General features: G+C 36.7%; 2 protein-coding genes across 2 annotated transcripts; one reads left to right on the top strand and one right to left on the bottom strand.

Annotated features, from left to right (window-relative positions):
- Positions 1-1,785: 1,785 nt before the first annotated feature.
- Positions 1,786-6,153, top strand: LOC139136596 (uncharacterized). Its single transcript, XM_070704358.1, has 2 exons — positions 1,786-2,832; positions 3,479-6,153. Exons 1-2 carry the CDS (start codon positions 2,333-2,335, stop codon positions 4,740-4,742), a joined length of 1,764 nt encoding a protein of 587 aa, XP_070560459.1. The 5' UTR covers positions 1,786-2,332; the 3' UTR covers positions 4,743-6,153.
- A 2,610-nt stretch (positions 6,154-8,763) lies between these two features.
- LOC139136587 (VWFA and cache domain-containing protein 1-like) lies at positions 8,764-24,256 on the bottom strand. Its single transcript, XM_070704349.1, has 17 exons — positions 24,167-24,256; positions 21,750-21,889; positions 21,083-21,244; positions 20,611-20,737; positions 19,784-19,895; positions 19,498-19,579; positions 19,048-19,128; positions 17,587-17,729; positions 17,092-17,273; positions 16,702-16,809; positions 15,664-15,822; positions 15,193-15,388; positions 14,689-14,856; positions 14,126-14,220; positions 13,409-13,531; positions 13,111-13,187; positions 8,764-12,739 (listed from the first exon to the last, which is right to left on the bottom strand). The coding sequence occupies exons 2-17, from the start codon at positions 21,859-21,861 to the stop codon at positions 12,468-12,470; spliced, it is 2,199 nt and encodes a 732-aa protein (XP_070560450.1). The 5' UTR covers positions 21,862-21,889; positions 24,167-24,256; the 3' UTR covers positions 8,764-12,467.
- Between the last annotated feature and the right edge of the window lie 2,441 nt (positions 24,257-26,697).

The following is a 26,697-nucleotide window of genomic DNA, read 5'->3' as shown; positions in this document are numbered from 1 at the left end:
ATGCGGAGACATAAGCTTATGTGAGAGAAAAACATTTGATTGCGACGCAGACTTTGAATGCGGAGACATATGTGAGAGAAAAACATTTGATTGCGACGCAGACTTTGAATGCGGAGACATATGTGAGAGAAAAACATTTGATTGCGACGCAGACTTTGAATGCGGAGACACATGTGAGAGAAAAACATTTGATTGCGACGCAGACTTTGAATGCGGAGACATATGTGAGAGAAAAACATTTGATTGCGACGCAGACTTTGAATGCGGAGACACATGTGAGAGAAAAACATTTGATTGCGACGCAGACTTTGAATGCGGAGACATATGTGAGAGAAAACATTTGCTTGCGACGCAGACTTTGAATGCGGAGACATATGTGAGAGAAAAACATTTGATTGCGACGCAGACTTTGAATGCGGAGACATAAGCTTATGTGAGAGAAAAACATTTGATTGCGACGCAGACTTTGAATGCGGAGACATATGTGAGAGAAAAACATTTGATTGCGACGCAGACTTTGAATGCGGAGAACAGGTAGTTTTGGGCCACCGTAGTTCTGCGTACAGAAGGAATTTGCTTCAGTTCAGTGAGTGATCTCGTGTGTACAGATCATGGAGGATTGTGGTAGGCTCACTCACTGTGCCATGGTTATGGGCTCTTGGAGGTGTTAGACTAAGGTGCTTTTCAAGGAATTGTAATAGACCATGTTCCGAACCGCGCGTGACATTCCGAGATATCGCGAGAATATGTGGTTCGCAGTGGACGCGTTCTCGCAACACAGGACAAACTGCGTAAAACAGGACAAGTCGCTTATTACGTTAAACACTGCATAAAATATATGAAGTTGCAACATTTGCTCAGTTCTGCACTTTTTCTAGTTCCATACTAAGTTTGACTTCTATAATACTAATAAGGAGACTTCGTTTTGCGTACCAATTTTTCTCCGAATTGAGGCAATGGAGCACCAATCTGATGGCATAGTTATGCTCACCTACCAGCTTTGTCTGACATCTCCCAAATCATCATCGTTTATTGCGTGGATCGACCGCTACACATAGATAAGTTTTCACATTCGCCGTCGCCGAACACTGCTCGCTTTTGAAAATGGCGGCTGTGAGTGTAAACAATACGCAAACAATACATACAAACGTACCACTCACGGCCGAAACAAAGCGATGATCGGCCATCGTTCGGCCAACATCCGAAAGTTACCGACATAGTACGCATGCGCAGACTGTATTTCTGAACTATAAAGCCTGCCGCACTGCATTTGACCGGACAGTATTTCCAGACTCCTCGGAGGAATATGCAACGTGTCAAGATAGTGGTCCCGGTACGGCCGTTCATACAGCGAGCAGTTTTCGCGGAACTCATTGACGGGGAATGGGGGGGATTTGCTACGGCGATAAGTTATGTTGTTTAGTTTAATGGAGAAGATTTCGTTTATTGTGAGCAAAACTATCAGGTAAGCCAACCATTGCAACGTGTAATTTCTGCGTGCACCATGGCATGTGACTTCACTGTGTCTGTGGTTTTATATTTCGTTTTTGACTAAGACTTCACAGTGACTCGGGTGTTGAATTTTGTTTTTGACTAAGTAACGCCTATCCTTATTCTTCTTTTCACAACAACACTCTATGCGGTGACTACAATTTTGAGTTTGTTTGATTTGCCGACTTTTGAATCATTTTAAAGTTTACTTTTGCAGCCATGCAGCATGACATGAGGTCATTCATTTCAACCGTCAACTTGCACACCTGTACAAAAGCGGCCTTGCCAATTCCATCGACCCGCACCTGCTTTGCATTCTCTATTGAATGACATTTTTGAACGGAGACTCAACTTCAAGAAAAGGAAAGTTTCGTTTTTAAATTTAACAGTTTTTGACGCCTCACACATAATTTGTAATATTTATCGTGAAATTTATCGACAAATTCCCAGTCATGTAAGTCATGGTATGCGCAGCAGCGACTGCGAGAACTATGAGAGAACGAGTGACAGAGGGGTTTGATATCGTGTCAGTTCTATGGATTAAAAAGCCGACGACATTAAAACACTACACAGCGTGGTTCCTCTAAAACCATGAGTACAGTAACGTTTACTTTGACTTGAGGTGTTCATAACCTTTACCTGTAATCCAAAATGGCCAGAGATAACAGACAATATTTTACCTGGACAGCAAGCCACTGATCGCCCAGATGTCATAGTGAGAGTGTTCCATCTTAAGTCTAAAGAATTTATAAAGGAAATTATTCATCAGGAAATATTTGGAAAAGTTTTAGCATATGTAGACGTTATTGAGTTCCAAAAGAGAGGTCTACCTCATTTACACATGCTAATAATACTTCATCCATCATCAAAACCAAAATCACCATCAGATTATGATAAGTTTGTGTCAGCTGAAATACCAGATCCTGACTCGCTTCCAGTATTACACCAAGTTGTGACAAGTCATATGATTCATGGACCCTGTGGACAAATAAATAAAAGCAGTCCATGCATGAATAATGGCCAGTGTACCAAGAAATTTCCTAAAGAATTCTTCCAATGTACTGTAGCAAATCTGGATGGATATCCAGTATACAGAAGATGTGATCAAAATATACAGATAGAGAAGCGTGGTGCAATATTAGACAACCGTTGGGTAGTTCCGTACAATCCATATCTGAGTGCTAAATACCAAGCCCATATCAATGTTGAAATATGTTCTTCTGTGACTGCAGTGAAGTACCTCTACAAGTACGTGTACAAAGGCCATGACAGAATAATAGCTGGACTTCAACAACAGACACAGCAGAGTATCAATGAAATCCAACGCTTCATTGACGCAAGGTAAGTTTTAAACATGTAGTTGATATATGTTGATATGATGTATGAAGATAAAGGGTAATAGTAGATAGTCAGTCACCTGTCTGTATGTATGCATGTCTGTACGTTTATCAGTTTCCTCAGAAATGGCAGCATCTGTCAGCTTACTATTTGGTGTGTGTGTGTGTGTGTGTGTGTGTGTGTGTCTGTCTGTCTGTCCAATTTCTTAAGGACTTGGGTACCTTTACTGCCAAAACCACTATTGATGTTCCTAAGCAAAATGAATGTGATAACAATACAAAATTCAAACATAAGTACCAAGCCGTAATCTACATCATTGTCAAAATTCGAATTGACAAACTAAAAAAAAACAGAACAAGATATGAACAGCACAGTAAACAAACAAGTTATACACTAAAAGCACACTACTATTTAATTTTGGCATTTTTTGTAATTTAAGGTTATTCCAAATTTTGTATTTGATCTGAGAGATGCGCACGTCTGATTGTAATAACATGTGTATGCATGATATGAAACAAAAACTTTGAAGTCCATAGCCAACAATTTTCTTAATAGTATAACTTTGCCTTATGTTTGCAAATGAAATATCAAATAATATTTATAACTGTGATCAGAAGCTAATATAGTGTCTCTTTACTACTTTCACTAGGTATGTATCTGCAACAGAAGCATGTTGGCGGATATTTCACTATGATTTACATGACAGATCTCCAGCAATACAAAGACTAGCTGTTCATCTTCCTGGTAAAGAGAAAGTGTTTTATCGTGAAGGCCGTGCTGCAGAAGCTATCCAGCATTCTAAAGTTACAACATTGACAGCTTGGTTCAAAGCCAACAGTGAAATATCCGATGCAAGACTCATTCCTTATCATAATTTTCCAGAGCACTTTACCTGGAATGCAACTACATGTGAGTGGAAACCAAGAAAGAAAGGACTTGCTATTGGGAGACTATATCAAGCTAACCCTGTAGAAGGAGAAAGGTTCTATCTTAGACTTTTACTGCATCATGTACCAGGAAGCATATCATTTGAAGACATTCGAACATTACCAGATGGTACAATTTGTTCAACCTTTAAAGAAGCAGCACTGAAGAGAGGGCTATTACAGGATGATGAAGAATGGATTGAATGCCTCAGAGAAGCTTCTGTTTATGCAAGTCCAAATCAAATTCGTCAGTTATTTGTAACAATTTTACTTTTTTGTGAACCTGCAGAACCTCTTAATATTTGGAATAAATTCACAAGGGAGATGTCTGAGGATATACAGTTCACAATGAGAAATAGTAGGAGTAACTTGACTACAGATGACATCATAAATTGTACACTTCGTCATATTGAAGATTTACTCAACAAGCATGGGAAATCATTGAAAGACTTTCCAGGGATGCCTGAAGCAAAACAGCAACTGAAAGGTACTAGCTGTCTTATCGAAGATGAAACTTGCTATTCTGTTGAAGAACAATCATTAAAAGCAGACAAAAATGAAAAGATGCTTAATCAAGATCAACTTAATGTTTACAATGCTGTCTTACAAGCCATCGAATCCCCTGATGCATCATCTCTGTTCTTTCTTGATGGACCTGGTGGAACAGGGAAAACATTTTTGTATAACACTATATTAGCCCGTGTTCGCTCAAAACAGCGCATTGCATTAGCTGTAGCATCATCAGGTATAGCAGCTGAACTGCTTGACGGTGGAAGAACAGCTCACTTTAGATTTAAAATTCCAATACCAATACTTCAAAACAGCACATGCAACATTTCAAGACAAAGTAATCTTGCTAAGTTAATTTCTCATACATCTATTGTCATCTGGGATGAAGCACCGATGATCCACAAATATGTGATGGAGTGTGTCCACAAACATTTTGTGACATCATGCATTCAGATATGCCATTTGGTGGAAAAGTAGTTCTGATGGGGGGGGGGGGACTTTAGGCAGGTTCTGCCTGTCGTTCGCAATGGATCCCAAGCAAACATTGTTGATAGTTGTATCCAAAAGTCATTTCTGTGGACCCATTTCCGCATCTTTAATTTGCAAATTAATATGCGTATTCGTAGTCAATCACATGATTCTGAACGAGATTTTGAAGAGTTTCTTCTTTGTGTTGGAGATGGTACTGAGACTGAATATCTTCATGATGACAAACCAAAAATTAAGTTACCCAAAAATATTTGCATAGAGAAAAAACAAGATGTAAATGATACTGTTTGCACTTTGATACATAACGTCTTTCCAAACTTGAGAGATTCAACAGATTTGGGTCATAGTGCCATTAACCGAGCTATTTTAGGACCAACTAATGCAACTGTGGACAGTATAAATTCAAAGTCATGGATATATTTCCTTCAACTATCTGTAAAACTTATTATAGTGCAGACTCAGTATCTGATACCAATCATGCCAGACTTTACCCAGTAGAATTTCTTAATTCACGTACACCATCTGGACTCCCCCTCATAAGTTATGTTTGAAAAAAAAACTGTCCCATTATGCTTATACGAAATTTGAGTCCTTCACAAGGCCTTCTAAATGGAACAAGGCTAAAAATTGCTAATCTTGGTAAGCGCATTATTGAAGCCATTATTACCACAGGAAAACATGCACGACAGTCAGTATTTTTACCTAGAATTACAATTACGCCTTCAGATTCTGGCTTGCCATTTGATTTAAGGAGGCGACAATTTCCGATTCGTCCAGCCTTTGCTATTACAATTAATAAGTCTCAGGGACAAACATTGGACTTTATTGGACTTGACATAAGAGAACCGGTATTCACTCATGGACAACTATATGTTGCACTTTCGAGAGTTTGTCATTTTCTAATATACGAGTCATGTCTGATAGTTTTGAGGGTGAGGATTGCTTTACTGAGAATGTTGTTTATAAGCAAGTATTATTTTCTATGAAATAATGATTAACTGTCCCACTATGCTTATAAGAAATTTGAGTCCTTCACAAGGCCTTCTAAATTGAACAAGGCTAAAAATTGCTAATCTTGGTAAGCGCATTATTGAAGCCATTATTACCACAGGAAAACATGCGGGACAGTCAGTATTTTACCTGGAATTACAATTACGCCTTCAGATTCTGGCTTGCCATTTGATTTAAGGAGGCAACAATTTCCGATTCGTCCAGCCTTTGCTATTACAATTAATAAGTCTCGGGGACAAACATTGGACTTTATCACTTTCGAGAGTTTGTCATTTTCTAATATACGAGTCATGTCTGATAGTTTTGAGGGTGAGGATTGCTTTACTGAGAATGTTGTTTATAAGTAAGTATTGTTTTCTATGAAATAAAGTAATGATTAAAAAAATTACATAGTCATTCCTGCCATATGGCATTGTTTCTATAGATAGATATCCCCATGTTGTCTAATGATGATTCGATTCAATATTTGACCCGTGCAAAGCACGGGTATCTGTCTAGTGTATTACTAAGCTGGAAACCTGTTTCTACGGGCATGTAATAAAGTCTCGCGAGATCTCGCAATCAGCGGAAATCGTCTATTGTCACGCCATATAGTTTGAATGGAGACGCTGAGAAAAAATCGCAGACACAGATTCGAAGAATATTGTCAATGAAGAAATTTCAACCGGAAATCTTGCAGCGTGCTCGCTGAAGGGAGGGAAAACCGTTTTGTGGAAGGTTCAGCAAAACGCTTGTCACGGGACTCTTATGCAAATAATGACCGTGTACTGTGCTTTGTCGGAAAGCTCTATATCAGGGCTTTCAGAAAATATATACTTTATTAGGGTTTGGGACGTCTTCAATTGAGATAAAAATAAAAATCTGAAAGTCTCTAAAAAGGCATTTATCTACCTTAATTTAGGCAAGCTCAGTTAAATTAAACATTTGTGGTTTTCTTTCACCCCCTCAAAAGTAAACTTATCATTGCAGTGGTCATAATCCGTCTGAGACAAACACAGACACTTGCATTCATTGTCACCACCCCCGTTATCAGGCATTTTTCCTGGATAAAGAAGTACGAATTTAGATTTAGTCATAGTTAATCAAAACTCCATTTCTACAACAAGGATTCCCTCGATGGCTGAAAATTGAATAACAATGTAAAGAACCGGGATATGTATACCCATTTGGAGAAAGTAACACAGTCTGTAGTGTTACAGCCTGAGTATGGTATGGTATATATGAAATGGCCCATGTAGACCCTTGACAATTATTGGCATACTTACGGGGAAGCAGGGGCATGCCGAGAGAAACAGTAGTATCCGGGACAGGTTGGAGATGATAACGTTTACATGGCTCATCGTTGTTCAGCTTATTCACATTTTCCAATTTTTGGTTTCCTAATGGCTATTTAAGCCAGCTTGTCGTTGGCGAAACTGACGGATGACCTTTCACATTCATAGGATGAATGATGCAGGAGCTTTAGGAATGCATGTCTCAATAATATATAGAACGTTTTACTTCCTGCATACTGTGGAAAAGTTAGATTAGCTTCATATTCGTTACATTGCGTCTGATTCACGAAGTTCAGAGTTCACCAATTATTACAATTAGACGGAAGAGGTCTCTTACTTTTGACCGAGCTTGTCAGATTGCAAGCATCATTTACCCAATCCATAATTTAAACTTCTTGTGTGAATTTTATGTGATTGGGTCAAGAGAAAAGAGGCTAAAGGTTGTTTCAATTTACAAGTTTAGTCTTACTTTACTGATATTTACCATTTGTGTTGGCCAGGAAAATATTCATAGCAAAGGGGTAAAACACACACATTCGCATTGGGCTCTAAAAGGGGCAAACAAGTAAGGGGATCTGACCAAAAGATATTTTGTCATTATCAGTTTCATAGTTGCATAGTTTTTCGATTAGAAATATAAACCAGAGTGATGTATTCCATTACAATTGTGTACGAATCTATGTTTTGACATCCGCTCTCGACGACGCCTGGAAACTGTGAAGGATTGCCTCGCATTTCAGGTTCACACACAGTTCATCGTAACAAGCCAGGAAGAACTGATAAACCACAACGCTGTGTTATCAATGTCGTGTTTCCTCTCGTTTGCGAGAAGCTAGAGTTCAAACCGTATTCCCTTCAATTATTATGGTTTGCGGTTAAAACACATAATAAATAACCAATTCAAACACTTATGGAGAAACGGATTGATTTACATATTTGCGTTGTTGTGAGATATACGAAAATGAGAAATCTTATTTGAGAGTATACTTCATGAACTTAAGCACGGGTTCAGGGGTCGAGATAAAGAATGTAATAACCCAGCGCGGTCATTGAACAACCCTTTTCAGAATTTGGGATTTACGTGAGTAGTTCTGATCGTTTGATGTCTTCCCTAGATGAATTTGTTTAGTAACATTTTAGTTCAAATTCCAAGACACTAAGGCTGGGCTTTTTCAATGATATCCGAAAGTGCAAAGACCACCCTTCGATACAAGATACGTTCAAAAGTCCGAAAATTCAAAGAGGCGGAATTAGACACAAATTACTCCTAAGATCGCTTTATTAAAATAAGTGATAAATTACAAGCAACTTGCCCCAGTTTTTGTCTTCACAAACAGCATGAGTACCTTAGCGGGTACATTGCACGAGGACATGAAATGAAATAATCATTGATGGAGTGACAATTTCTTCGTGTGTGGTATGAAACAATCACGTGAAAACTGACAGCTTTACAGCAAACTAGTCACATGACTAGTCTCTCATTTTGGCAACAGATGTCTTTGAAAATTTCGGAACAATCAGCTCAAGAAACACATATGACCACTTATGAAGAAGGAAAACGTAGATAGAAAACACGAACAAACACATTCTGATAGAATTTGAATTCTAATGCTGTCATCGAGAAATACGGTTGCCCGCTTTCTTTTGTGGTTGACGACTACTCTCAGGGAATTAGCTTCACGAGAGGAACCAACAGGATACTACAACACAGGAACGACGTTAAGTGAAGTAAATGAAGTTTATTGACACGCAGTTTTACTGGGTCGGACCAACGAAAAGTCTGCCGAGGCCAGGGGACTCCCCGGCTAACAAGAGTTTAAGCCTCCCCTACAAAGTCTTAAGTCTATAGTCCAACAGCCTCCAAAAGTCTCCAAAAAAACTCCGAAAGTATCCAAAAGTCTTTGAAAGTCCCCTGAAGTCCCGGAAAATCTACGAAAGTCTCTGTATACACATCAAAACTTCACATTAAATAAACAATTTTAAAGGCGTAAAAAACACATCACAGGAAGTAATCGTACATTGGCTAAAAAGAATATGACACTACTTGATTGGAAAAAAAATTGAAATCCAAAATATTTGATTGTAAGAATGTTTTAAAGATATAGATAATTATTCTGATGACTCGACATAGCCATCGATGTTTTTAGTATTTATGATATCCTTGTGAAGAAATGCGGACTTCTAAAATAGTAGTCACTAAAGTTACATGGTCGAGATCTGTAAAGCCAGAATCCGACTGTATATGTATGAGCTATTGTTTCATTTCAGAGTTAATCATGTATTAACTAAATTGACGTAGCCATATCATTGTCAGTGTTCATTCGATTACAAGTGTTACGGTTAATGTCAACAAACATCTTTGTCCGTACTTAGGGTTTCAAGACAAGTAATTTATCTTTTAAGCTAACAATTCTCCAGTGGTTAATAAGCTCAGAACCCCCGTAAAAATATATTTTCGGAAAGCCTAGATGTAGGGGAACATTTTGATTCCCATAGTGTCACCATTGTTTACATTACTGTCACGTGACAAGTACTTTGCATAATTATTTAAAAATCGGTTTTTCCTATATTTTGTTTCAATGCTTTGAGATATATGGCTGAAATTTGTGTGAGTGCAAGCTGTCCTACTATGGATCTTCCAAAGTGCGACTCAGAATTTGTTTAAATCTTCTAAATCAACTTTTATGCCAGAAAAACTTCTGAGCGATGAATTTAACCCGAGCTGATTTCTTTAAAGTTATGCTCCAAAAAAACTAAGCAAGATATAAAAACTCTGAGACATATTTTGAAGTGTGTTGTGACAGCTTGCATTCCAGCAAGTTTGAGTCAGATATTTTGACGTATTGAGACAAAAAGCAGGGAAACCCGAATTTTGAAGGTTAGGCAAATTACCTTTCACGTGCTAGCTGTGTAAACAACTGTGACAATATGTTTACAACAATGTTTCCCTATATCTAGGCGTTCAGAATATGTATAATTTACGGGGGTTCTGAGCTTATTAACCACCATAGAATTGTCAGATAAAAAAGTTCAATTAATTGTCTTGGAACCTTAATGAAAAGTACAGTTGTTGATTGTTTTCCAGTTTCTTTTAATTGGCCGACCAGTAGCTGCATTGTATGTTAATTAGCACATTGGCCATGATACTTGAGTTAATAAAAGAAACACCGGTAATGATACTTGAGTTCATCGAAGAAAGAGCTTCCACGTTTGACCGACTACAATTGTTTGTATTCCCACCCATCAGGTAGAATGTTCGTCATGGAATTAACAGAATTATACATATATCGTGTAAGACTTTTACCTGAAAATTACAATCGTAACACTCCCCTTCTTCAAAGAAATCTTTCCGATTTTAAAATAAACGATTCCAATTTTTTCTCTTAATCGTAACATTCTTCCTTAAAATAAAAAAAAAATAGAATAAAAAACGTAAAAGCTCATACTAAATGTAAAATACAATAAAGTAGATGTAAAATGTCAAAGTATGCAAAATTCTTAACTTTACTATTACCAAAATACATTGGATTTTTTCCTTAAATGATTATACCTATATAACCCTTCAAAATCTGAAAAATTCAAAAATTGTAAAAATTTTGGAATGGTAAAAGTGCAAACCTACCTATAAAACTCCCAAAAAGATGAACAAATATACAAATAAAACACTCTCTCTTATTTTCTTCATGGAGGGGTACCATAATTAACACAGAGTCTACACCGCTAACACCAATATTGTCACTATAATAGCAAAATGTATACACGACGACCCAAATGTATACATAACTAATGGCTATTTCTGGCCATGGTGTCGTCGTAGAAATGTCAAATTAACAGGTAGCTCAGAGAGATGAAATAAGTCAAGTCATTAAAACGGAGTGAACGAACTGGAACACACCGCACACTTACTCCAGCGCCCATGAAGTTACTGGCACACTCACTTATTCCTTTACATAGGAAACTAAACAATGACACTGCTTTTTAAGCTTTTCTCACTAGAAACCATCCTCGCAACAAATTTATGTTTCAGCCCTTTGAACAACTTTGAAAATGAACATTAATCAGTAGATAATATGACAGTTACAAACAACAAAGCCATCAATGAATAGTGCAGTGTATAGAAAATGGCCAAAACTCATTATATCATATATATTGATCGTTAGTGTTGTAAACTTTCGCTGTGATAGGATGTAAGACCTTCATATTGTGGGACTGATAGCATATTTTATATTTATAATTATTTCAACCCTAAGATACGACAATTTGCAATATAAGAATATTCGACTCTCTACATCAAAAGTAACACACTTGCGTAGCCAAACGTGCTCCGCGCATTAAAGCGGTCCGGACCATATCATCAATTGGTATGACGTGCCCACTATTAATCAGAAAGCAAATACATGTAAATTTTAAAGAAATCGACCAGCAGTTCCTGCAAATACCGCTTGATTGGCAAAACCTTACGGAAAAGAATAAACAACACTCAGGCATTTCCTTCTTATCATTCAACATGCAAAATACTAAACAATGCAAAGTACTAAACAATAAAACAAGACTTCAGCACGTCTCTCGTATACATACATTGCCATTGAGATCGGGTAGGTCGATACACATATCATTATTATTCTTACGTTTCTCCACATGAATATACTGTGCATTTTATAACTAAAAAGGCGGACCTTCCGATCTCGCATATGAACTTTAATTACCCATTCATATCGGGCCTCGGATACTATTCCTTCGGGTCATTCAGAAATGACGGAATGCATAAAAATCTTCAAAATACATAACACAATATTTCACTTTATAGACTTATTTTCTTCTTACTCCCAAACAATTAATGTCAGATACACGAAACAGAAAGAAGTGCTTGCAGTGTGTTTACAATTACAGTTAAATAAAGACATGCTTCAAAATCACGAATAAAGGATGGTTTCGTTCGTTGCCAATATACGCTACCAACGAAATTACATCATATGTAAAGTGCTGTAAATTTCTAAGACGTGAACAGAGATGGTAAACATATCTACAATAACAAAGCTTATGTTTTGTGCCGAATCAACATTCTGAACCAAGATTAACTTCAATGCTTCATGTCATTATAATACAAACATTATTTTATATTCGCGGCAAACTTGGCGATACCCTATAAACAAAGGCATTTTTTTCAATTTAATCACATATGATTTTGTATAAGACGTAATGGGGTAATAGGTACATCTTACAAAATATCAATGTATAAGACGTAATGGGGTAATAGGTACATCTTACAAAATATCAATGTAATTTTTATGTCACTAACATAAGGTGATATTTTAGGGACAGGAAATTTGCTGTATACAAATATTTTTGCTTATTTTGCCCCACTGTCTGAAGTACATACTATAGTCGTCTTATTACAATTCATTGTGTTTGCCGTTACCTCCACTTTTTATTCGTATCTTTCGTCCTCGCAATCTGCGTAAAGCGGGTCTGATTTCACAGGAGCACTCGGCATGCCCTCAGCATCGCCAGTGGCGTACGATAAATTGATTGTGCCAGAGTTCTTTCTGTTAAGTTGTCCAGTGATTTCGACAGGTTCACGTCGATTCATAAAAGCTCGCTTCCGAGCCCTTCTGATGATTACGAAAGCCACCATCAGCAGCAAAGTAGTTCCAAGCACGGCTGAAGAAATTATGGCGATTTTCTCGTATGGAAAAGATTCTGTCGACAAAAATTATATTCATTGGTTGTCGGATGATGTAAGAAAAAAAATGCATATAAATATTTCCACCATATTGATATATTTACAATTCCTCATCATGTTACGAGCGTAAACAGTCCTGTATAGCACCATTTCCAGATACCTAGTTTTAAAGCAAGTTTTACTCGGTCACAGTGTCGTTTTCAGAGGCGATTTGAGTCGACATAGAAATTTTTGTACTTGACATAATCAGTCGAGATTTGCAGTGAACTGTGTTCTTTCACATGCTATCTCCTTTAACTTTGTGCTTTAAAGAGGAAAATGCTGCCTTGTAAAGATCGTCAGACGGTAAGCACACTTTCGTCGAATAATAGAAAAATGCGATACTTACCGGCCTCAGATGACACAAAGGCATCATCACATGTGCCATCGGCAGTCCATACGCAGCTGGTGAAAGCTTGACATTCACTAAATGTAAAATAGTTAAATGTTTATTACTAAAATGATTGCCAATAGCCACGATGTAAGGCAATTAGATTGAGCAGAAGACAGACAAGCATTCGTGGGAAAGGCATATGGGGAAAGTGCGCTGAAAGACAAAAGTCGAAGTATGAAGCCACTGAATGTGTCAGACCAACATTTAAGGAACAGCAAGCAATGAGGCCACGTCATTATAAAACTTCGCTTACGTCGGAGATGTTTTCCCACTGCAGTCTGTCACGTGACATGGTTTCAATCCACCATACGCATCAGGTTCTTCTATAACTGGTGAGAGTGAAGGGCTCTCTGGGGTGCATGGTGGGTCATCATCACTATAAAAAGGTAAGAAGGAAATACGTGAATGTTTCACGTCATCGTACTGGTTTTCCTGTTCCGAGTATTTTGAAGTGGAGTTTTACCTTCCTACAGTGTACCAACAGCATGACATTCCTGCCACTACTGTTAACTTAAGGTAGAACGCACCTCGGGGACACACATTCGGACTCTCAAACTTTTACACTTCTCTTCTGATATACCACATGTGGGGTTCATTTTAATGCTCTTGGTGAAAGAAAAATTTTCATAGGCATAGTTTTTCGAAATTCGAAAATTTTTATTTTTCTTCATAGAGTTAACACAGGGATGGCGGCCATTTTGAATTTCTAATATCGGTAAATCTTAGGTAATCTGCTTCTATAGTACAAATTTGCACGGTGACCCCCTATTTTTATTCTTGATTTTGAAAGAGAATGATTGAAAGATCCCTTGAGGAAAGTTAGAGTAAAAGTTTAAGTCTTTCACTTCGAGGTGCATACTACCTTAATTGAAAGTGGAGTTACTAACTTCGCCATATTACCACGTTTTACTTGTGTGTGTACAAAAATGAGTTCAGTATAATAGACTGTTAAGTGAACAGAAATACCAACCTTGTCAAAGTAAACTTATCATTACAGTAGTCGTAGTCAGCTTGTGATAGACAGGGACACTCACAGTCATCGATACCAGTGGTCAGACAGTTTCTCTGTGGTGACCGGATAACAAAATTGTTAAGTAGTTTTGTTTGAATGACAGTATTTTTATTTCTCTACACATTCTTGGGTTACTTACCAAATTTCAATAAAATCTCACGCAATGTTAGACGTTAAGCTATTTGGTATGACTGGAAGGCAGGGCTTTAACCTCAATGGTTAGTCTTCTGATTAAGAATTGTTCTCTTCGGCAAAGCTTCATGATCTTATCATAAAATATTATGAGATTACAATCCTGATCGTCAACATAATAACCACGAAAAAACTTACTGCACGGTCAAGACTTATTTTATACTGTCAGACAAATCATTCATAAGTTGTATTGTTTGTGTGGAAGAGTATATTATAAGTGTCTAGCCGGTCTCCCGTCAGCCGTGTTTAAATTCTTAAAGCGATGTTACAATTAAAAAATACGAGCGAACAATGATTGTCGTTCGTTTATTTCGTGATTGCAGACATACATAGTAACATGGGCATATCACACTGTCTCGGCAATATGACGAGCTGCCAGAGATATCAATAATTCCGAGGAACGCATTGGTTTCTGGGATATGCGTCAGCTGATAACGTTTGCACACATCTTCATTGGTCAGTTTGTTCACGCTATTTGACCATGCAGACGACTGCGCCTGGAAATAAATGAAACGAATTATGAAAATGAGTACGGTCATATGTAGGATAGTTAATTATATTTTTTTCAATAAGTTGCACTGATGATTTACTAAGTGCTTTAATAGCATACCGATAGCTTAAAAGCTTAAAAATCATAGCCAGGTCGTAAAAAAGAGAAGGTGAGAAAAATCAAAAGATTCGAACCGTAACAAAGTGATAGACAAACACAAGGTCGCGCTATTGATCAATTGTTGAAACGGTGCACTTGTTAATTATCTAATGTTCACCCAAGTCGGACCTAAATGGGCGAAGCCTCGTTAGCAAATCCTGTTAATCGCATTAGTATACCATACCGTGTAATACTTTTGATCTTTTATTTTCTGAAAGTTGACACACATTTCTTTTGTCAACAATCCTTCCATCATGAGATCTTTAGCGACACTTGGTTCTTTCTGGGTGATGTGAAGTGCTTCTATATCAAAATCCCCATCAGAATTCAAGAAGTCTTTGTGCACCACCAGGTAACCACTGATGTCCATTACGAAGCACCTGTTATGAAAACTTTCGTAACTATTTCGATGTATATGGATTGGCCGTATAGTTTTCACACTTATGCGTCTGTGAAAGTAAGTTATGAGTTGAGTAGACCACATCAACAGATAACGAACAGTTTCTCGAAAGTCTATCAAATCTATCAAGACTTCTCCGGCACGAGGAACTTTAGACACTTTACAATGGCCTACCTGACTGATAAAAGGTCGGGACCTTCTTTGCGTATTAGTATGAACGCAGGCGAAGAGTTCAGGAAATATTGAGAAACTCACGTGTATCTAGCTTCATTGCACTCCTGATATTCCTGTCCGAGCAAATTGTAAAAGTACGCCAGTGTGAAGTCCATACCCATGACAGCTATGACATCATCAGTTGTGGAAGAAACTTGTGTGACGTCATAAGATGTGGTAGATTCTTCTGTGTTGGTGGTTCTTCAGGTGTTGAAGAACAGGATGATGAGTGTTAAATGCCATTTCAAAAATGACTGCATTTTTGTTTGTTTGTTTGTTTCATTGTTTTTACAAACGATTGGTGGGAAGAACATTCCTGGGCCAATTGATGGGAATATATCGTGTGACGAAGGTTGTTAAAGAAGGACGCTGATCTGCCGCCCAATTGCAATATATATACTATATATATATATATATATATATATATATATATATATATATATATATATATATATATATATATATATATATATATATATATATGAAGAAATTTGCGTTATTAATAATTCTTTTAGCATCGAGCACTGTAATTTCCCACGAAGACATCTGGACACTTCGATCATAATAACAGAAAACTACTGTTGTAGATTTTGAACGAACTACATAGCAATGGCGGAGAAACAGGATACTGAATAATATTTACTCATATTTGATTTTGTATTGATTTTCCATAAGTTACATCCACAAACATTCTACAAACTTAATGGCTATAGAAGGTCTCCACAACTATTATATTTCAGTTCTGATATTGTCCGTAGTAGTTCTACTACTGGCAGAATGAACTAAAGGAATATATTATAAGAAAAAGTAGCGCCCGTGAAAAGTTTCTGCCGCAGTGTTATGATATATGAAAGCTTAGAAAACCCGATATGGGATGCTTATTGATTTTTCTTAATAAAATTGGAACTTGTTCTTATTCGATGATTTGAAACACAAACAGTAACCTCGAATGCAAAGGTGTTCTCATACAGGTATCTTCTCTGATGTAACTATTTCTTACTAATTAGCTGATCATGCGTTCGCAGGACATTGTTGTCTTTCGTTAGTTGGGTAATCCAAGAGTATCATGGCTAGACTGACCTATGAACAAGTGCCTTGCTGAGAGTAATGACGTAGCCGACTCCACTTGCAGCTGTGTAGGGCGCCGAAAGAGTAAACATACCCTGGTTGACTTTTGATCTGGCGTACCTGCAATGACAATTGAAAGTCTCAATGGCATGCACGAAGGTATCATTAAGATTCTACGTACACTTTTCCATGAAATATATTTATACCAATAATAAATCGCCATCTGCAAAACTAACCATCTTAAATATATTAAACGACCGACACTCAAACTTTGAAAGATTGCCACTGATATGCTTATAAATAACTAAAACTGTGAATCATCCAGATACATGTGTTTAAAAAACGTGAGAATTTATCTTGCATGTTAACTGACCATATAAAGTGAACAATTTATATGCTTACCAAGGTCGCGTGGTGGGGTCGTACAACTTATTCATACGGACGCCTGGAAATTCACGGAACACGCCGTTTTCCGTGCCAATGTAACGGAACACTGTGTAGTCTTCGTACCCAGTGTCATCTTTTTGCCAGAGTTCGTCGACCTTTGCGGTTGCTCTCACCATTGATTTGATGCCGTATGGATCCTGTGGGACCAGTCATGTTATTGTATACGTCACCGTGGCTTTTATAATAAGACTTTTTGCATCTTTATGTCAAAAAGTTGACTACGATAAACGTTCGTGTAAAGCTTGCACAATGTATATATTGCCACATTTTCAAATACGGAAGAATTCAACGAATGAATAGTTAATTGATTACAGACTTTGGCACATGGAAAACGTATTTTAATTAGTAATCCTGTATTGTCCGTTAAAATTCTTTAGAACGTAAGTAAATAATCGGCGTTATTGAGTTTTAAAAGGAACAAAATCTCCATCTAAGAATCGTAATTCTGACCTTGAAACGATGATTTGGAACAATGCCACTTGCATCATTGATGTAATCCGCATATGATTGAACGATGTCGGCGTTTTCTTCCGATTCAAGGTAGTTCAACGGATCAGAAAACGCATTTGGAGCAAATTTGACAGCAGAACGGACTTTAAGAGAAATATTAAAGAAGCCTTCTACTGTCAAAGAACTTTGAATAAAAAACAGTGACATCTCAACGTTCTCATCATACACGTTTTGTACATCGTATTTACATCACAGCGAATGATTATACATTTTTGCATTTCCCCTGTGCACTGAGAATAGCAAATTTAGACGTTCCTGAGTCAAGAAATAGGTATATTTTATCAACACCTTTACAGCAACCATGAGATGTAATTGAACAAAAGGCCTATAAGACTATAAAGATACGACATCGAATGCTATAAGGCGGTAACTAAGATTACATCTTGTTAACTTGTTTCTTGCTACCGACGTTAAAGAGGCACTCCCACTTGGTAACATTTTTAAAACACATTTTTTTAATGCCAACGGTCGATATTTGACGTGGCGACTGCGCACGGATCGCGAGATATCGATAAAAACATGTCATTTCCCGAGCGTATTTTTCACATCCCGAATTCGAAGTTTCTGATTATGACCCGAAATCCCCCTAAGGTTTGTTGTTATGCTGATGGACGATATTCTAGGGGAGTCCAAAAACGTTCGAATGACGCAATTAATTTACCTCCAACTGCGAAGACTTTATATACATCATTATGCCTTTACCTCAGGTATTTTTTAAAACTTCTCCTTAGTTTTTGTCCTTTTCATTATTCTCAATCATTTGTATTCGATCTTAAACCAATACCACATAGATATCAGTTTTTACGTGTAAAATATTAGCCGCCTCTGATGACTACATTTTGTCGTCTGCCACACAGTTACGCGTGGTTCGATACATAGCGGCCGCCACGTGGTATGCGTCTGCATACCACGCGGCGGCCGCTATGTATCAACCAAACGTAACTGTGCTGGTCACCTATGCGAATTCTGGTGGAATCAGCAAACTTTGTTTTTCGTTTTTTTGCCGAGTCAGTAAGACTCGGCTTTCTCCCACGGGGCATGACCATCACCGACACGAGTGGTACTGTGGCGTACAGCAGCGTCAGTGAAGATTCATACCCCATAGTTTAGTTGAAAATAGCCCCAGTGCCGAAAGTTCGATGTTCGGAAGCTGAATTTAGGTGGGCCACCGGAATTCAAACTTTTACTTTTTTGAGGACATGTTTTTATCGATATCTCGCGATCCACTCGCAGTCGCCACTTCAAATATCGACTGTTGGCATTAAAAAAATGTGTTTTAAAAATGTTACCTAGTGGGAGTGCCACTTTAATTTCTAAGGCAGGATTTAATACCGCGGTAGACCCATTTAACATAAACGAGTTACAATGCTGCATTCCCAAATGTAATATAATGTAATATACCTGTTGTTGCATGTCTGTTGAAGTGCCTACACGAAGATGGAGGTTGTACGAGGTCTATCCTGTGGTATAAGAAATCTTTGCCTGAAATTACACAGATATTTGTCCAGTAAATACCTGGAAACCGGGATGGTTGTATTCATTTGGAAATAAAATTTATGGGAAATTTAGTGATTCCTCCTCATTTATTAACATGTCTTCATATTACCTTCATGATATGGATAAATTTATCTGTGATGATATTATTTATGTCTCATATTTGACAACATCTTTGATACCCTCGCTTCCCCTTTTTGTAACCCTCTTACGAATTCAAAATCATTCATATGAAGTTGAGGAAACCCGTTTTCATAACAGATCACATGGTCCTATTATGACAACATGCTTTACTACACAAGGGCTATATTTGACACGAGTCTGAAAGAACCATAATTATAAAATGTGTTACTTTACTTGATGTTGGCAGTCGTCCCAGAGAAAGCTGATAGTCATTCACAGCAATGACAAAGCATACGACGTATGGAGATCCACTGACCTTAAAAAAGAGAACGGGGAAGTGAAGTTTTCATCACATCGTCGTTCTAATACACACATGAATCATACACAACCGCAAAAAACAGGAGACAGTGCAGTGGCATGACGATGCATCAACGAACAAATTTGCACTCAGGAATATGGTTTGACTCATAGCTTCACAATCATGCAGTTACATCCATGGTTTCATGTACAAAGAACTTACTTTTCGCCAATGATAAGTTGAATTAATAGATGTGGTTAGGACACCTTCTGTGATCGAATTCCCACGGGGTAGTGTTCGTTTCGATATGAACGTTGCTTGTCCTGAATCTTGTCTACAAGAAAATGACAAACAAAAATGATTAATTTTAGGACTTCAACTACTGAAGTAACCAATCGTGAGGTAAATTATACACTCCTTATCATGTACGATACCCTGATGTTTTAGATAATTATAATTTGCAGAATAACCTAGGGTTTGGTAGCACGCTTGATCGACTGAATGTTACTGTGGTATAAGCTTTCAAAGACGTGTAGTCCTACATCAGATGAAGGAGACTACACGTATTTGAAAACTTATGCTCCGGTACTATTTAGTTGATCATGGAGTGCTCCCAAAGCATTGGTCATATTGTATATTGACAACACGGCAAAACTGCCGTGTGTCAAGTTGCAGAAAAAATGCACGATTTCGTTCAAACACTGACGTTACAATTTAAAAATCCTCAAATGCCTACGTGGTTTCCTCCTTTAAAATGAAACCTCCTGGCCGATAAGCCCTACTCTTACACGTTGCTTGTCGTATGAGTGTCCATCTTGTAATAATGGTTTGTGGAGCAACTGAGAGTATATATATATATATATATATATATATATATATATAATATATATATATATATATATATATATATATATATGTCCTTGCCCGCGTTTGCCAGAACAAACTGCATGCACACATCTTTTTATTACGTTCTGCTAAAATAACAAAGTCACAGTAATGACTTTACTCTCTCAAGTATTACATCGGTATCTTTCTTTTAAATAACTGACCTTGATGAATTATCCAATACGAGGTTAACAAAATCATCATCGCGTTCTAACGTCGTTACATGGACATAGACAGGGTCATCTTCAATGTTCACTGGCGCTGGCAACAATGGATGTAATAACGTCCGACCTTGAAATAAACAGATTTCAAATATTCACAAGAATTTGTCAATTGCATTGTGACTACATGAAATGGAATAGAAATAGAAATGCATTTGTAGCACTTGTATATTTAAACTTAATTCTCTTTCTCTAACTAAGAAAGACTCTTTCGAAAGTCGATACACACAACGCTAGACTGACAACGAATTGCACAAAGCTACTTTGTAAGCTATGTCTAGACATGTGGTCGAGCCATTCAAAGCCATACAAAGTTGACTAAGTCAACCAATAATTCACACACTGCATGGGCAATCGAAAGGTTGAAATAAACATTAACACACCACATCACATGACAATAACATACAATAATTACCTTCAGCTTTGCTGTTTACTTCATAAAGAAATGAGTAAGTCCGTTCGCCTTCTTTGAAATAAGATATATCGCCAAGGAGATCGTCCAAAGTTATATCGATGCTAACGACACCTTTTAACTCCCCACCTTGTTTTATCGGCAACATAGCCGTTGTCATTAAACCTGCGTTAGGCAGTAAATAACATGATGAATACTATCTCTCCCCTTTCTGACATGACAAAGAGTTAACACATCTCCAATCGATTTATCCAGTAATGTTTTTTTTTCCAAAGTCACATATATTTGTATACAATATATTTTATATTATGTGCATGCAAAAGGGTGCACGGGACAGTTCTTCAAATCATCAAAGTATTTATTTAACCACTGAAAAGTAAGCTGATTTTTATTGTAAAGTATTAAGTAGCAAATACTGGCATTTACGACAAAACGGTTCTGACAAAATATTCAAAACTCAATTCCTTCTTCTTTTGAGTGTAAGACAATAACTCTTTCGCTTCGCTTTAATCGACAGGAAGAATTATAAACTGAAATACCTGATAAAATTGCTTTGTTGAATTTCGTACAGAAACAGTAGTTCAAAAACTTTGAGAAACACATTTTACTTTTGTAGTATTTCATACACTTTTATGGTGCCTGAGGGATGGTGTACAGTTCAGCAACATACCCAAACCCAAACCATCAATGTAGGGCACTGAGAAGATTGGCTCATCTCTGGCTGTTGTTGTACGGGAGAAGAAGTCATAGTACCTCGCCATTGTGTTGCGTAAAAAACCCATAATCTGTTACTCGGGTGAATGTGCCTTCCTGTCAACGGTAAGTAAGTAAAGAAGCACACGGTGACTAAGATAGAAACGTACCTGTCACAACACTATTTTTTGCCGACATTAACATTGACATTTTTTTCAGTACGGAATTTCTGTATAACAACAACAATAAAATTGATAATATATTGATTTTAAGGCCAGTAGTAGTAGTAGTAGTAGTAGTAGTAGTAGTAGTAGTAGTAGTTAGTAGTAGTAGTAGTAGTAGTAGTAGTAGTAGTAGTAGTAGTAGTAGTAGTTGTACTCTATTTCACGGGCGCCGTCTAAGTTACAGAAGTATTTTATTTACATCCACAGTCCACAAGAAGAATGACATTAGACGAACATGGAAGAAACCCATGCACTTGGCATAAAAACAGAGACCAATTCTGTTCATTGCAAAAAAACATAATGTGAAATTTTTGCCGAAGTTCATGCGATTTTTCAATGGGCATTGTCAACAATTGATAATGATAACAATAAAATAGTTACAATTGAATTCTCAGAGCAATCAAAGCTTATTGTAGTGAAAGGCTGGAAAAAACTGTGATTTCTGATGACCACATGGTTGTCGTTGAAACATTGTATGTGCACATAGTAAACATAAAGATTATTTTTACAGCGACCAACCAAACCCACATTGTGACATTTCTCTTGTATTCTATGCCATTTCCAATAGCACGTGGAAATAATAGATAGTTTTAAACAACAAGTTGGTTGTCATTGAACATGGTGCATAAAATCGGGCAACATCTTTGTTCGTTCAAACCCACAATAATATTTTGCTTAACCTTTGTGATCCTATCATTATTAGGATTATGACAATTATATTATTCTTTATTATATTATTATTATTATTATTATTATTATTATTATTATTATTATTATTATTATTATTATTATTATTATTATTATTATTTTCGCGTTATATTTCTATATAATACTTATTTTAATTATTATTTATAAAATATTATTATTATTATTATTATTATTATTATTATTATATTATTATTATTCGCGTTATTATTTCTATATAATACTTATTTTAATTATTATTATTCGCGTTATTATTTCTATATAATACTTATTTTAATTATTATTTATAAAATATTATATAGATGAGTAATGAACAACACTAATTATGTGCATATGTAATTGTTAACTTAATAATAGGTCTTCACATCTTGCAATGTCAGCAGTTTTTCTTCAGATTTTTAACACATTTTAGAACTCAGCCATTTCAGCTGTTTGCCATGTCAACATCAGCTAATTACTAATTTGCACATTTCATGATCTTTACTGATTTGTGAAATTTAAGTGGAAGCTCCAGAAACCTAGCAATGAGAGCACTTTTTTCTATGGCAACTATTCTGAACTTTAAAATGGTTGGCTTGGAAACAAGTGACATAGTAGTAAAGATTGCTTAAAGTTTGATTTTTCAACCTTATATGCTCTGATTGTTAAGGTTTTGGAGTGATCAAACCTTTTGATGGGCATTTTGAAAAACTAATATTTCTGGCCTCAAAATGGTTCCACGGAACGTTCTGCATGAGCACAAAGGTCACAATTTTTATTGCAACCCATGATGGTTGCTATGGAAACAAGTGACATTATAGTTGACATTAATTTTTATTGTTTCAGGCCAAGATGCTCTTGTTCTTAAATTGTTTGAGTAATTAAATGTCTTATTGGTGGTTTTTACGAAAAAGTGATATTTCTGGCCGCTAAATGGTGCCATGGGAACAGGCTTGAGAGTATAAAGATCTTTTTTGTTCATTAAACCTACATATAAATTTTCAAACGTTGTGCAGCATTTTATGCCATTTAAACGGCATTTGACAAAAATTGATAATTTACCCCACAAAAAAGTTGCCATGAAAACACGGGGCATCAAAATGGACATCATTTTTGTCCGTTTCGCCCCAAATACCCCTGTCCTGAAATTTTCTTGAACGTATTATTCGCATTCTGATAATTACATAATTCTTTATTGTAATAGTATTTGTATAAATGTTGTTGTTGTTTCTGTTGCTACTGTAGTTTTGTCAGCTCCGGCGTTGGTGTTGTTGTTCGTGCTGTTCTTTTTGTTATATTATCGTGCTTGTTGTTTCGTGCTTGTTTTGTTGCCATCTTCAATACTATTGTAGTCATCACCATATGACCAGCAACATCACCTTAACCATTCTCAGCACTAATACCGATGTTTTTGTGACTATGTTGTAAGTAGTGACACATTACAAATTGTCGTATTTGTTAGTCATTGAACAATAATGAAACATACTTTTATGTTTTCTCCAGTCGTGGAATTGGCATCTTCAAGACCATAATCTGCGAAGTTCTGCTTCGCTAAAACCTCGAGGAATTCTAGTCCCTTACCTGAAATGGGATAATGAATTACAGGAGAGTGGCGACAAAGGTTAGCAAGCTGTAGGATAAACGATTAGCGGCTCGAGCGGCTTTGTCCGTTGTATGAACAGTTCGAGTTAATAGACAGGTTTGGCTACACGTTTTAGGTGAACGTGAACGCGAAACGTCACGAATTCCTGCGATGATGTCACCGACTTGTGCGTACGTTCTCGGAGCCGGCGTCGCGTATTTACGTGGAAACAGCCGTTTCCACGTAATTTGTAAACGTGTAAATTTATTCTCATCTTTAGGTATCAAAACATGATATAAACTGTGAATCACTCATGCACATTGTTAGTTGGATATATGATAGTGACATCCTCAAAGTGTTCCTGTATTTTCGTTATTTTTTATGTGAAATTTCTTCGTCGATTCGCGGCATACCTGGTAACCATTGAGCTATCCCTGTGATGCTGAATCAGAGTACGCGAACCGAAACCGAGCTAAATCATTTCTTGCGCGTGCCACAAGAACGGGTGGCGTAACGCGTAGCCAAACGGATTTTTGCATGAGAACGTGTACGCCAACGCGGTTTCTACGCGTTCACGTTCACGTAAAACGTATAGCAAAACCTGTCTATTAACGAGTTACAAACGAACTGTTCGACTTATTATTGAGTCAGTAATACTGCGGGACATTTGAAAAAAATACTGTCAATGACACTGGCTCACATTTGTTTCTGTGTGGCAGACCAGAGTGAGTATACTTAACTAAGTTTACCTTCGGGGAAAGGCGCACGAAGTTTCAAAGCAATGGGACGAGAGATTACAGAGAAAATGGTTTTTGACTAAAAATGGCGAAAATTGCCAACAAAAAATATGACGATTTCACCAAATTTGAAGATACACAAGCAAGTATCCCTGTAGGTACATGCATACTAAGTGTCAATGCAATCAGAATAGTTAATTCTGAGATAATGATTTTTGACCAAAAATGCAAAATAATTGCCCCAAAACACAAATGCAAAAGATTTCTCCACAAGTTTTAAAAATCCGACAGAAGACAACCCAAGGATTTAGAGTATCAAGTTACAACGCAATCGAACAAACACTTTTTGAGAACATGAACTTTTGACCAAAAATGGGAATTTGCCCCCCAAATAAAATACGAATATGGAAATTTCATCGTAATTTGAGCTAATTTGACAGAGGCCAATTCTTGGATGATGCATATCAAATTCAAGGTAATGAGACAAGCGCTTTAAGACAAGGGATTATTTGACCATAAACAGGAAAATTGCCCCAAAATACAATTTTCGAAATTCCACCACAATTTGAACAAATCTAACTTAATTTAAATAAAGAAGCTGCATTAAAAGTTTTAAGCAAACTGGCCAGTGGTTACAGAGTTTTAGCAATTTCAGGGATTTTCCCTTTTTTTCATTTGCATATTTTCTACACTGACATGTTCATTTGAACAAATTCACGTCTCCACCCCTGGGTGCACCTGTACACGTCTCCACCCTGGGTGCACCTGTACACCAAATATTAAGATGGTAGATCCTGCACTTTCGGAGTTTTGGAAGTGGACGTACATACACCCATACATACGTTCATACACATACACACACACATACATACAAACATGTATATAGATACATAGATACATAGATACATACATAGATAGATACATACATACATACATACATACATACATACATACATACATACATACATACATACATACATACATACATACATACATACATACATACGTGAGTACGTACATACATTACATACATACATACATACATACATACATACATACATACATACATACATACATACATACATACATACATAATACATACATACAAACATACGTACATACATACAAACGTACGTACGTACGTACGTTACATACATACATACATACATACATACATACATACATACATACATACATACATACATACATACATACATACATACATACATACATACATACATACATACATACATACATACATACATACATACATACATACATACATACATACATACATACATACATACATACATACATACATACATACGTATGTATACGTACGTAGGTGCGTACCTGAATACATGCATACACACATACATACATACGTAAATACGACACCGACCTGCCATATAAGGTCTCTTCGGAATATATACTAACAGATACCAAATGTGGGCAAAAAATGGCACCTAACTTTAGAAGGTGCCTGGTTAATTAACAGTTAAAAGGCTAAATAATGTTCTTACGAGAATATTACATCGCAAATTATTATTGTTCATATTGATCGTACGTACTACTTTAAAAAATTGAAAATTCCCGATATAAAAAATGGCATGAAACTAAAACATAAAGCTTTCCAAAAATATTGTTCTTTAATATAACTGAGTCAGATGTGAAATTTTCACATATATAGCCTTTGGA

Source organism: Ptychodera flava, chromosome 1 (genome assembly GCF_041260155.1).
Source record: "Ptychodera flava strain L36383 chromosome 1, AS_Pfla_20210202, whole genome shotgun sequence".
In the NCBI taxonomy this organism is placed as follows: Eukaryota; Metazoa; Hemichordata; class Enteropneusta; family Ptychoderidae; genus Ptychodera; species Ptychodera flava.
This window is presented reverse-complemented; position numbering and strand designations above follow the sequence as displayed.